Here is a 14,820-nt window from a genome sequence, read left to right as displayed (position 1 = left end):
GCAAAGCTATATATAATATTCAAAAGAAGGTCTTATGCAGATGTCAAGTTCCATGAAGACAAATACTGTGACTGTCTTGGTCACAGCCAAATCCCTTGTACCTGGCACAAAGTAGGGACTCAGCAAATTTTTAGTTTTTAGCAAAATATATTTTCAGTATTCCAAAGACTAATATGTCAGGCTCAACTAGGAAAAAGAATATGAGTTGGGGGTAATAAATATAGCTTTAAATCCTTGGGGAATAATATCTAACACAACAGGAATTGAACAGCCAAAAAATCACTCATCCTTTTAGATGGGACAAAGCTGTGTCAGTCAGGACCTCATTCTACTCCAGGTTCTGCCTTAGCAGCTGAAAGTACTTTTTACATCACTATCAACAATGACTAAGAATTTACCACAGTTTTTCAAGTACATTATAGATATATTTTTTCCTTCAGAAGAAATAATTACTTTACTAAGAAGCAAATTAATAGGGATGTTAAGATCTCTTTAAAAAAACATACAGAAATACCATGACTTACATGAGATGAGATATATGTTATACAATCATCTAACTTGGCCAGCATAGGTATAAATCCTTCACTATTCACAGACAATGCAGGAGAATTCAATTTCTTTAAGAAAAAAAAAATTTAATTCATAAAAAAATATATAGGTAAAAGTTGATAATTATATATTAGAATTAGCATATTTGGCTTTAGGATATAACACAGTTATACTAATGTCTTTACATTTTGAGTGACCAAAATATCCTCAAATGTAGCCCATGTGTAACAAAAAAGGACAACTAAAAAAGAATACTGATTTATTTCAGTTTATTCCTAATAAGCTTTAATGGGGATCTTGATGAATTGGCAAATATTTTATATTACTCCATTATACAATGTTATATTAAAATAACACATCAAGTACCTAAACTTCCCATTTACTACTACTTTACAACATACATCCATTTTCTACTTTCAAACACTGGCTATTTCCCAAGGTTAAAGGATTAGTAGTCAGTCATACTATGTTTAGCAATTATACTATTAAAGTAAAATGTGATATAAGTAAAATATAAGTAAGCATATAGGTAATAATAATAATATAAATAAAAATATAGGTAATGTATACAAGCATAAAACTTAACATTTGATATGATATATAAAATCCTGTATTAAAACATAAAGCAATATAATATATACTATTTAATATAATGTAAATATACGATATGTATAAAATATAAGTAAAACCAGCCACTTATTTATCTCAATATATAAATAGCTTGGCATTGAACTATTTCCATTGCATTCCATTGTTAACTGTTTACTAGTTTTACTTCTATCTCTTTAGTAAATTATAATTATGATTAATTTAATATTTAATAACATAATGTACAAGTAGTTATAATTAATTTATGAACTAGAAATATCATTTACACAGCAGTCTTTTTTTATCTTTATTGTTTAAGTATTACAACAATATTTATTAAGACTATTAGTTTGGAATTAAGACTATTACTTTGAAGATGGTGGGTAGGTAAACGTAGTATCATATCCTCCCACAACCACATCAAAGTTACAACTACACTACAGAACAACCATCATTCAAAACCACCTGAAATCAAGCTGAATGGAAGTCCTACAACTACGGAATTAAAGAAAAGGCTGCATCAAGACTGGTAGGAGGGTGGAGGTGCGACAGGCTGGTCCCACACCCACGTATGAGGGATAAAAATTAGGAGGACACCTCGGCTGTGTGGGACCTCTCTAAGGACAGAAGGGTCCTCGTCCCACACCAGGCGCCCCGCTCAGGGTTCCAGTGCCAGGAAGAGAAGGCCCCATAATTTCTGGCTGGAAAAACCAGCAGGAACTGAGGCTCAGGGAGGCTGAGGCGGCTGGAGCCCCAGGCAGCTCCTCTTAAAGGGCCCAAGCACGGACTTATCAGACTCACTCCCTCTAAGCTTGGAGAGGAGGCAGCTCGAGGGGCACCAGAGACATACAGGGAAGAACTGAGCTGTTTGGCATTGGAGCTAGGGCTGGAGAGGGGGCTTTCTCCAGGATAGCCGTGCTGTCAGAGGCCTCTGTTCCTTTGGTGAGCCCTTCCCTGGGGCGGCAGATAGTCACCATATCTGAGACTCCAGCAACTTGGCTCACACTGGTTGCCCTGCCCTGGTGATTCCCTGAGGCCCCGCCCCACCCAACTTTCAGACCCACCCAAGCTGTTGTCAGTTGGTTAACTATAGGATTGGCTTGTCTTGGATCCTGCTTCAGGTTTTCCTAAATTCTTGCAAACAACCAGCATCTGGTCTCAGTTAGCCCCATACCGCTCGTTAAGTAACACATAGAAACAAACACAAGGAGGCAGCCAAAATGAGGAGACAAAGAAACAAGTCCCAAATGAAAGAACAGAACAAAACTCCAAGAAAAGAATTAAGTGAAATGAAGATAAGCAACCTAACAGATGCTGAGTTCAAAATACTGTTTATAAGGATGCTCAATGAACTTAGTGAGAACCTCAGCGAACTTAGTGAGGGCTTCAAGAGCATAAAAAAGGACCAGTCAGAAATGAAGGATGTACAGTCAGAAATGAAGGGGGCACGAACTGAAATAAATAATTTACACAGATTCAACAGTAGAGTAGGTAAATCCAAGAAGCAAACCACTGATTTGGAATATAAGGAAGCAAAAAACACGAATCAGAACAGCAAAAAGAAAAAAGAATCCAAAACAATGAGGATAGTGTAAGGAGCCTCTGGGACAACTTCAAGCGTGCCAACATTCGCATCTTGGGGTGCCAGAAGGAGAAGAGAGAGAACAAGAAATCGAAAACCTGTTTGAAACAATGGCAGAAAACTTCCCTAACTTGGTGAAGGAAACAGACAAGTCCAGGAAGCACAGAGAGTCCCAAACAAGATGAACTCCAAGAGACCCACACCAAGACACATCATCATCAAAATGCAAAAGGTTCAAGACAAAGAGAAAATCTTTTTTTTTTTTAATCCTCACCGGAGGACATTTTTCCATTTTTTGTTCAGGTAGAGTGGGAGGGAGAGAGAGGAACAGAGAGAGAGAGAGAGAAAAACATCGATGTGAAAGGAACACATTGAGTGGCTGTCACCCGCACAACCGACCCGGGGACAAACTGCAAGTGAGGTACGTGCCCTTAGCGGGAACCGAACCCGGGTCTCTCAGGACTGCAGGCCGACGCTCTAACTGCTGAGCCAAACCGGCCAGGGCCAAAGAGAAAATCTTAAAAACAGCAAGAGAAAAGCAGTTAGTAACCTATAAGACAGTTCCCATTAGATTGTCAGCTGATTTCTCAAAAGAAACTTTGCAGGCCAGAAAGGAGTGGCAAGAAATATTTAAAGTGATGAAAAGCAAGGACGTTCGACCAAGATTACTCTATCCTGCAAAGTTGTCATTTAGAACTGATGGCCATATGAAGAGTTTTCCAGACAAGGAAAAGCTAAAGGAGTTCATCACCACCAAACCATTATTATATGAAATGTTGAAGGGTCTTTTTGAAGAAAAAGATAAAAAATATGAACAAACAAAATGGCAATGAATTCATAGCTATCAACAATTGAATCTACAAACAAAATGAACAAGTAGAACAGAAACATTCTCATAGATATAGAGAACATTTTGTTGGTTGCCGGATGGGGGGGGGATGGGGGAATGGGTAAAAAAGGTGAAGGGATTAAGAAGTACAAATTGGTTGCTAGACTGACAAACCTCAAAGGGAAGGGGGGTTGCGGGGTGGGAAGAAATAATTATATGCATATATGCATAACCAGTGGACACAGACAACAGTGTGGGGAAAGGCAGGAGAGGGGCGGGAGTGGGGAGGAGGGGCTCAATGGGGGAAAATGAGGAACATCTGTAATACATTCAACAATAAAGATAAAAAAAAAAAAAAAGACTATTACTTTGGGATATAAGTATGCATTATGAGGACTATACTTTTCCTCACACTAAATATGAGATTAGTTTAAAAAATGTTTTTATTATTTTTATAGTGGTTCAACCACAGCAAGATTTAAAATTTAATATTTCTTCTTATAATCTTCACAGCTTACAAATAAGATACTACAAGAAGTAACCAACAAAGATTTTTAATAACAATAATATAATTTAAACAGAACTATTACTTAAATCACATTTGAAAAAATCTGAACTGGTAATGGTATATCCATCAGCCACAAATAGGAATACCTTCAGCAAGCAAACTAGTAAGTTAAAATACCACTCAAGCCAATTTACAGGTTTAAAGATCATACTCAGAAAGGGAAATACAAAATAAAGTCTCACTAACTTTATAAAAAGTAAAAAACATGCTTACTGTGTTAATAGTTTCCAATTCATTAAAATAGGAAAGCTTCTGTTGAATGTTTTCAGCCAGATCAACAAGTTCCGACTTGCATATTTTTAAAAGAGAAAAAATGGTTATTATGAGAACATAAAAATCAACACTCCAGCGTCAAAATTACATTGAATTGATATATATTAGACATAAGATTTCAGAATAATGCTGAAGATTTTTGCAAACATGGACTAAAATCAGCAATGATTATCACAGTAAATTATATATAATCTTACAAAATAATAAATGATTGTATTTTAAAAAACAGAACACACATAGAGAAAACTCTGAGATAAACAGTAATGTAGAGTCTATCTTTAAGGCACAATTTAAGCACAACCTCTATCAGTTCATTTTTTCTTAAATCCCACCATTACCATATCACTATGCTTGTTTCAAAAGTATCAATGATAAAGAGCAGACAGAGCAAACTAATATATCCTCTTCACTCTGAAACTGTACTGAGACCTAACAGCTCAAAACATAGGAAAGCTTGTTCTTGCCTCTGTTCACATAAGCTTGTTTAGAATGAAAGAAGGCTGCCAATGTAATATTTTGCATGCTTATTAATTAGCACATGCCTCATACAGAGCAGTGTTCAATATATAGTTGGAAAAATTAAGGAAACTAGAATTAAACAGTATTCATCTATCTTAAAATAAACAGTAAATATAATCACTGACCCTCTCTCCCACTCCAAATTACCTGTTCTTTTAAGAGTTGTTCACAGGCTTCATGTAAGGTTCCTGTCTTATTGGACACAAAAAGATACTGTTTCTGCAATGATTCCAGATGTTGAAGAGCGCTGTTTACATCATTCAATATAGCATCACACTGCTCCTGAAACCCAGACAAGTAATCCCTCATCTGTCTAGAAAACAGAACCAAAAGGGGATTGGCAATAATATTTTCCCCCAATAAGCAATGAAAATAAACAAGTCTCCCTTTTCCCCAAATGCTTGAATTTCAGGAGGAAAGTAAGGCCTATTCACTGTAGTTCATTATATTCAGAAATATACCAAAAGCTATGTTATAAACTATATCAACACTTAAGAAGGAAAATTACTGAAACTAAAAGGCACAAGGGAATCAGCCTTGAAGCCATAAACTGGCTTTTCAAATGTAAGGCAATAAATCATCAGCTCAACTTTCAAAGTCTGGGATACCAAGGCCATCCCAAGGTATTAAGTAGGCCAATCCTTCAGGTCACTTCCATCTTTGAGAGACAGTGTGATGTCATGGGAATAGTTCTGGTCTCAGAATTAGAAGACCCAAGTCTAAATCCAAGTTCTGCCCAAGTCTCCATGACATTAGGCAAGTTACTTTATATTTCCAGGCTTCAGTTTGCTCATTTGTAAAATGGGAATAAAATTACTTTCCTCAGAGCTGCTATAAAGATAAATGGAATCATCTATCAAAGAGTCTAACACAATGCCTAGCAATTACAGTCAATGAGTAAAGTTCAATGAATGCAAATGCTCAAGCCATAGTCCCCAAATCAGCCAGAAACTGTATACCATTTCTCCCATGCTATCAATATACACAAACAGAACAACAGAGTTACACCTTAGAAGCTAGGTAGCCATCCCTAAAGTCTCTTGGGTTTCTCCTTCTAAAGACAACAAACACCTCTTAGAGTTCTTGTAAAATTTCTACCTGAACCCAAACCTTTCTAGAATTATCTAAAAACTAATGTCTGTCCCCCCTAACTTATTAATTAAATTGTAACTTTTAAAAAACTACATAACTTCTAATTCCAGCTGACCCAAATCCTCTCCCTGGCTATTTTTAAAGATAATATTGCTGTACAGTTTTCTTTGTACCTTAATTTTGTTTAGAGACACAGATTACAAAATGCTTCAGATGAGTGTAATCTAAAAATTAGGATAGCCACATACCTATATTTAGTTTCTTCATCCTGATCCATCTGAGTTTGTAGCTTTGCAAACCATGAGAAAAACTGGAAAAATAAAGAATATTATATTGTCAACAAAATTAAAACAGACAAAATGAAATGTGGCTACATGCTAAACAGCAAGTCAAAAGGGTAACATTAATTCTTATTATTTGGGGCTCAAACATTAATAATTAGTTTTAAACCAGGATAATTAAACTGCATAATCAATATCCACATGCTAGAAAAAGCAAAGGATAGCCCTGGCCGGTTGCTCAGTGGTTAGAGCGTCAGCCCACAGTCTGGAGAGACCCGGGTTCGGTTTCTGCTAAGGGCACGTACTTAGGTTGCAGTTTGTCCCCGGCCCTGGTTGGGGTTGTGTGGGTGGCAGCCAACTGATGTGTCTCTCTCACATCGATATTTCTCTCTCTCTCTCTTCCTCCCTCTCTCCCTCTCGCTCTAGCTCTATAAATGCAAAGAGTGTCCTCAGGTGAGGATTAAAAAATAATAATAATTAATTAATTTTTAAAAGCAAAGGATATTAAAAACAATAGGCCCACAGACAACAGTGTGGTGACTGTCCACGGTGGGGGGCATATAGCAGGAACAAATGGTGGTGGATGAAGACTTGATTTGGGGTGGTGAACACACAGTACAGTGTGCAGTGTTTTGTTAAACAGTGTCATTCCAATAAATTCAATAAAAAGGGAAAAAACAATGGGTTGTTTTCAGAGTTAATTTAAAGAGAGTATTAAAGATATAATACATAAGATATATTTCTTCCTGACAGGCTTAAGCCTATTTGCTAGTTTGCCAAATCTGAGTAGGTAACATTGGGCTTTGAGTAAATATCAGTATTATGTAGTAGGAACTGTGAGAATATAAACTCATAAATAATATAACAGACTAGTTTAAGAACATGGAATCTCGTATCAGCTAAACCTAGGTTTGAATTCTGGCCCTATATTATGAAAATATTTATTAAAAAGAGACAGAGGAGGCTGATCTTAAATAAGCATGAGGGAATTTTTTGGGTTACATTACTAAAAAAAGCTGTAAGTGTTCATCTGAAGAAAACATTTAGGTTTTTGAAAAAGAAATTACCTAGCAATAGGAAGACATGGCATGCTGGGGAAACATAATATACACATACTCTGGGAGAAGCCAAAAGTAGTAAAATATTAAAACCCTAATAAATATAGGAAATAAGCCAATCAGAGAAAGACAAATACCACAAGATCTCACTTATTTGTGGAATATAATGGACAAAATAAGCTGATGAACAAAATAGACCCAGAGACATAGAAAGGAGAACAGTTCAGACTGACTAACTTCAGTGGTGGGGGATGAGATAAACCAAAGAACTTATATGCATATATGCATAAGCAATGGACACAGACAACAATGCATGGCTGGGGGGCTGGGGTGGGGGCAGGATAGGGAGGAGGGTGTCTGGGGGTAAAAAAGGAGAAACATCTATAACAAATATAAATTAATTAATAAAATAAATAAATATAATAATCTATCAACATCCAAACTTGAAATATCGTCTTTTTATCTGTATTGCAAATACAACTGGGCAAAAGGTTCATTAAAAATACTTAACAGCCGCCCTGGCCAGTTTGGCTCAGCAGTTAGAGCGTCGGCCTGTGGTCCGGAGAGACCCCGGTTCGGTGCCCGCTAAGGGCACGTACTTCGGTTGCAGTTTGTCCCCGGCCCTGGTTGGTCGTGCGGGTGGCAGCCACTCGATGTGTCCCTTCACGTCGATGTTTCTCTCTCTCTCTCCTTTCCTCTCTCTCCCTCCCACTCTATCTGTACAAAAAATGGAAAAATATCCTCTGGTGAGGATTTAAAAAAAAAAAAAAAAATACTTAATAGCCACAACTGACACAAAATCAAGAATGTTCTAAAAAGATTTGATGTTAACTACAGGGTGGGACAAAAGTAGGTTTACAGTTTAGTACACAAAAGTTTATTCTTGTATTATTATTAATTATTGTATTATTTTCCATACAAACAACTCTAAAGCTACTGTTGTCCCACCTTGTATAGTTTTAAATGTTCAGAACTTTTCATTAGAACCTTTTTTATTAGCCCTGTCTCAAGACATTTAAAATAATCAAACATCCTGCCCTGGACAGTTTGGCTCAGAGGTTGGAGCCATCAGCCCGTGAACCAGAGTTGCAGGTTCAATTCTAGGCAAGGGCACGTACTTCGGTTGCGGTTTGGTCCCCAACCCTGGTCGAGGTCGTGCGGGAGGCAACCAATCGAGGTGTCTTTCGCATTGATGTTTCTCTCTCTCTCCCTCCCACTCTGTCTAAAAATAAATGGAAAAATACCCCGGAGTGAGGACTAAAAAGTAACTAAATAATCAAACATCCTTAGAAACAATATTGTCTCTCACCTGCTGTGCAGTTTCGATCTTTGCTTCTTTCATTTCTAATGAAATAAAACCATTCAAGAGAATGTCTTCTGTAGATTCAGGTACTATTGAAGTCTGTGCAATGGGCAGTGACTGGGATGTTAAACTGCACAAGTCTTCTATTGGGAGCTTGAAAAAGAAAAGCCACAAAGATAATTGAAATAATTTGAAAATTCTCTTACCTCAAGCTTGGTATTACATCTCAGTTGTTTTGAAAAAGAAATGGATGTTTTCATTAAATCATTTGAGGTTAATAAATGCCATGAAATGCTAACACTTATAACTATGCTTTCTCTATATTGTTAGTCTCAAAATATAAGCATGACACTGATATCCTACCACTAGTAAAGTGTGATTTTTGAGTTACCTTTCTAACACAGATTTATTTCTAATCTGCCCATTGTCACATAGTTTATAAATGGCTCAGCGGTTAGAGGGTCGGCCTGTGGACCAGAGAGTCCTGGGTTTAATTCTGACCAAGGGCACATACCTCGGTTGTAGTTCGTCCCCAGGTACGGGAGGCACCAATCAATGTGTCTCTCACATCAATGTTTCTCTCTCTCTCTTCCTCCCTCCATCCCTCCCACTCTATCTGAAGATAAATGGAAAAATATCCTCAGGTGAGGATTTAAAAAAATAATAAATATAATAAAGTGTCACCAGCAAGGGTTGTGGAGGACAGAGGAAGCTGTGCCGACATAAGCTGCACCTGCCTACACTCTGTGCAACCACCCCAATTACCAACAACAAGCTGTCTTCTAGGAGAGGGGGAGGTAAACACATTAGAGATAATGCTACATGCACTTAGTATAATGCCTGCCACATAGTAAACATAATGAATTTGAGCTATTGCTATTTATCATATGATTATTATTATTATTCCTGTTTATTAGTAGCAACATAGTAAGTAAATTTATAAATTAGAATCTATATTGCTTCTTGGGCATAGAATAGTCTGTAAGCTATCTTTATAAAATAATACTTTATTAATGGTAAAATTTATCTTTGAACAGATCATGACAAAATTCTATCAACGCTGTTTACAATACCTAAGGGGCAACAGGGAGAGAGACATTGATTAGGCACAGATTTGAAAAATATACCAGAAAGCACATGGTGGAGACTAGGCTAAGATCAAGAAAGCTGGACAGCCCAGCTGGTGTGGCTCATGGACTGAGCATTGACCCATGGACTGAGAGGTCCTGGTTTGATTCCTGGTCAGGGCACATGCCCGGGTTTTGGGCTCAATCTCCAGTAGGGAGCATGCAGGAAGCAGCCAATCGATGTTTCTCTCTCTCTTTCTAAAAAAAAAAAATCAATAAAAACATATTTAAAAAGAAAGAAAGCTGGAGAGAGTGTTGTCTACACCCTCATAAGAAAAAGACAATCTACAAAATCATAACTATTCTTGAATCCATCAGAGAACTGAGATTACAGAGTATCCAAGTAGCTTAAAATCTGTATGAGATGGGCACCTCCAGAGAGAGAGAATGTGAGCACTGCCTCACCTGTGGCAGATCATAAAAAAAGAAATAACAAGCATCATACAAGTAGGTAAGAATTCAGCTAAAATTTCTTACAAATTGTAAAAGGCTAAGGTGTAAGTACAGAATGCTTCGAAGCCACAAACGCAAAGGAACTTAGCACCCACACACATGGTTTTCTTCACAGACCTCCGTCAGGTGCTCATGAGAAAGAATGAGAACAGGTGGTGACAGCCTCGAAAAGGAGATGGCTGTGGGAAAGCGGGGCACAAAGCCCCATCCAGACCCTTCTCCCCAGTGGAACAAAAGTCTTAAGAAAATGAAAAAAAGAGCAGTAAACACTATCATTCCTAGGGCACAAAGGAAGACCCACTATGGCTAGAGAAAAAGAAGAGAAAACACCACTAACCCTAGAGGAGAGAAAAGAAACGATCCAAGACCCAGAACAACAGAGGTCTCCGACAACCAGGGGAGAGCAGAATGAGTGAGAAAGCTCCACCTCCAAGACCCAGGAGCAAAGTGCCTGTGTCAGACTGAGGCTAGATGTGGACGACAGAAAACTCCCACCTACCACACGCACTACCAGTCTAGAAAGCACCAGCACCTACTGCTGACGGGGGCACAACCCTCTGAGACACAGGAGCACAGCATACCAAAAGCTGAGGGTAGAGGAGGAATGTTAAGAAAACCTGCAGAAACCAAGCCCCAACGCTACGCAAAAGGTAACATTAGAGAAATTTGAAGCAAGACATAAACTAAAGAAAACCAAAGCAACAATAAAATCAGAACCTAGCTCAACTCCTGACTAGACTGATTCAAGTCACCACACTAACAACCTAACAGAAGAGGTGTTCTTATTTCCAGGCATTAATACTATCTTCCTCATTCTCTACTGTCGTGAACACAATGAAGGCACTATACAAATTCCAGATATAATCTGTAACCAAGATGTTGTGAGTAAATATAAAAAAATGAATGGATAAAAGAGCATTCTATTTGATTACTTCATGTACTAATACTAACTCCTACTCAATCATATGGACTTTTAAATACTGGAAGCAGAAGGAGTCTTCCTGTCCTGTCCCCTTATTATCACTATCAAAAACATTTTCTCTCAAACCAAGCAAGAGAGAAGCCAAACTACAACCACTTCTAAGAAATAATTTTTTAAAGTAACAAAACAAGTTGCTTTTTAAGAGCATATGAAAAACCATCACCCATTTCTCATAAGAACTTCAGTAAAGTGGGAATAGAGGGAACATACCTCAACATAATAAAGGCCAAATATGACAAATCCACAGCCAACATCATACTCAATGGACAAAAACTACAAGTGTTTGCCTTAAGATCAGGAACAAGACAGGGATGTCTGCTTTCACGACTCTTAGTCAATATAGTACTGAAAGTTTTAGCTACAGTGATCAGACAAGAAGAAGAAATAAAAGGTATTCAAATTGGAAAGAAAAAAATAGAACTGTCATTATTTGCAGATGACATAATACTGTATATAGAGAATTCTAAAAACTCCACCAGAAAACAATTAGAACTAATAAATGAATTCTATAAAGTAGCAGGATACAAAATAAATATCCAGAAATCAGTTGCATTTTTTTTCATTTGTCTTTTTTTTAAGAGAGAGCGAAAGGGGGAGAGGGGGAGAAAAAAAACATTGATGTTAGAGAGAAACATCAATCAGTTGCCTCCCATAGGCACCTGACCAGGGATCAAACCCAAAACCTGAGTATGTGCCCTAACAAGGAATCAAACTGGCAACCTTTCAGTGCATGGGAGGACATTCAACAAACTGAGCCACACCAGCCAGAGCCAGTTGCATTTTTTTTTTTTTAATATTTTATTTATTTATTTATTTATTTATTTATTTATTTATTTATTTATTTTTTTATCCTCACCCGAGGACATTTTTCCATTTTCTGTACAGATAGAGTGGGAGGGAGAGAGAGGAAGAAAGAGAGAGAAACAATGACGTGAAAGGGACACATCGAGTGGCTGCCACCCGCACGACCAACCAGTGCCAGGGACAAACTGCAGCCGAAGTACGTGCCCTTAGCGGGAACCGAACCCGGGTCTCTCTGGACCGCAGGCGGACGCTCTAACCGCTGAGCCAAACCGGCCAGGGCCAGTTGCATTTTTATACAACAATAATGAACTATCAGAAATGGAAACTAAGAAAACAATCCCATTCACAATTGCTTCAAAAAGAATAAAATACCTAGAAATAATTTTAACCAAGGATGTAAAAGACCTGTACTTGAAAATTATGACACACTGAAGCAAGAAACTGAAGAAGATACAAATTAAATGGAAGTATATACTGTGTTCATGGACAGGAAGAATTAACATCATAACAATGTCCATTCTACCCAAAGCAATCTATATTCCAAAAATGCATATGGAACTACAAAAGACCCTGAATAGCAACAGCCATCTTGAGAAAGAAGAACCAAGTTGGAAGAATCATGCTATCTGATATCAAACTATACTACAAGGCCACAGTAATCAAAGCAGCATGGTATTGACATAAAAACACACATATAGATCAATAGGACAGAACAGAGAACCTAGAAATAAACCCACACCTTTATAGTTAAATATTTAACCAAGGATGTAAAAACTTACACTGTGGTAAAGATAGTCTATTCTATAAATAGTGTTGGGAAAATTGGACAGATACGTGCAAACAATGAAACGAGACTATCTTCTTAAACCATACACAAGAATAAACTCAAAATGGATTAAAGACTTAAATGCTAGGGTCAAAACCATAAAAATCCTAGAAGAAAATGAGCAGTAAAATTTGGGACATTGCTAATAGCAATATTTTCCTGATATATCTCCTTGAGCAAAAGAAACAAAAGAAAAAATACACAACTGGAACTACATCAAACTAAAAAGTTTTTGCACAGCAAAGGAAACCATCAACAAAATAAAAAGACAACTCACTGAGTGGGAGAACATATTCAACAATGATACATCTGATGAAGGGTTAATATCCCAAATTTACAAAGAATTTATAAAACTCAACGCCAAAAAACGAAAAAGAAAAATACAATTTAAAAAAATGGGCAAAGGACCTGAATAGACACTTCTCCAAAGAGGATGTACAGATGGAAACAACCATGAAAAGATGCTTAACATCGCTAATCATCAGAGAAATGCAAATTAAAACCACAGTTAAATATCACCTCACACCTGTCAGAATGGTTATCATCAATAAATCAACAAACAAGTGATGGTGAGGAGGTGGAGAAAAGGGAACCCTCATGCACTGTTGGTGAGAATGCAGATCTATGCAGCCACTATGGAAAGCAGTATGGAGTTGCCTCAAAAAATTTAAGACAGCTGCCTGCCTGGCTGATGTGGCTCAGTGGTTGAGAGTTGACCCATGTACCGAGAGGTCACCAGTTTGATTCCTGGTCAGGGCACATGCCTGGGTTGTAGGCCCAATCCCCAGTGGGGGGAGTGCAGGAGGCGGCCAATCCATGTTTTCTCTCTTTGATGTTTCTATCTCTCTCTTTCTCCCTTCCTCTCTCTCTAAAATCAATAAAGAAAAAAATTTTTTTTTAATAAAAAGGGAGCCGCATTATGACCCAGCAAGATTTGGAAGCAGCCCAAGTGCCCATCAGTAGATGAGTATGTAAAAAAGTTGTGGTACATTTACACAATGGAATACTACTCAGCCATAAAAAAGAAGGAAATCTTACCCTTTGTAACAACATGGATTGACCTGGAGAGCATTATGCTAAGTGAAATAAGCCAGTCAGAGAAAGACAAGCACCATATGATTTCACTCATGTGGGATCTAATGAACAAAATGAACTGACAAGCAAAATAGAGACAAACTCATACAGAGGGAGCAGGCTGACAGCTGTTAGGCTGGGGAGGGGGCGTTGAGCAAAAAAGAAAAAAACTCATGGACACAAACAACAGTGTGTGATTGCCAGGGGAAGGGGGAGTGGGGGAGAGAGAGGTGGAGGACCGTTATGGGGGGATAAATGGTGATAGAAGGAAAACTGTCTTGGGGTGGTGATCACACAATGCAGTGTACAGATGTTGTGTTGTGGAATTATACACCTGAAACCTGCATAATTTTGTTAACCTGTGTCACCCCAATAAATTCAATATAAAGGGGTGGCGAGCATATGAGAAAATCTCCCATTAGGCACATTTAACAAGCTGTCTTCTTTTCTCAAAGCACTGGAATAGAATGGCAAATTAGGAAGTGACGTGGTGGTGTCACAAACTTTCCTGTTGTGACCTCTCATTCCCTCCTGAAATGGAGATTGACGGAATGCCCCTGATTCACTTGCACTGTCCTGGCTTCCAGATGGAGCAGACACCTACCACCAGAGAAGAGCACAGACAGAGCTTCCTGACTGGCAGTCCTAGAATGCTATTGTACAGCTTATACAAATAGACTAACACATTAAACACGAATTACAATAAACTATCAAGCCTTGCCTGACCAGCTGAACAGGTCCAGGAAAAAACAAGCAAATACACCTTTCTCTCCCAGACTTTACTTCTTGCACAGTTCTGGGTTGGAGAAAATCACTTTTATAATCAATCTAATCAATTTATTCCCTAAGTGAAACCTGACATTCCTTTCTCTGTTTGCAGCAAATCACTGAAGAAGTAGAAACTGAGACTTA

General features: G+C 37.9%; 1 protein-coding gene across 1 annotated transcript in view; it reads right to left on the bottom strand.

Moving 5' to 3' along the window:
- The window catches only part of COG3 (component of oligomeric golgi complex 3), a 99,268-nt gene that overhangs the window by 77,278 nt on the left and 7,170 nt on the right, over positions 1-14,820 (bottom strand). The window contains exons 2-6 of the mRNA XM_036250385.1: positions 8,649-8,795; positions 6,249-6,310; positions 5,056-5,221; positions 4,330-4,404; positions 525-617 (exon numbers count right to left, since the gene is read on the bottom strand). Of these exons, the coding sequence (XP_036106278.1) occupies positions 525-617; positions 4,330-4,404; positions 5,056-5,221; positions 6,249-6,310; positions 8,649-8,795 (543 nt within the window). The remainder of the gene's footprint in view (positions 1-524; positions 618-4,329; positions 4,405-5,055; positions 5,222-6,248; positions 6,311-8,648; positions 8,796-14,820) is intronic.

This window comes from Molossus molossus, unplaced genomic scaffold (genome assembly GCF_014108415.1).
Source record: "Molossus molossus isolate mMolMol1 unplaced genomic scaffold, mMolMol1.p scaffold_m16_p_9, whole genome shotgun sequence".
Classification (NCBI taxonomy): Eukaryota; Metazoa; Chordata; class Mammalia; order Chiroptera; family Molossidae; genus Molossus; species Molossus molossus.
Note: the sequence above shows the minus strand (reverse complement) of the source record. Positions and strands in the feature narration are given on the sequence as shown.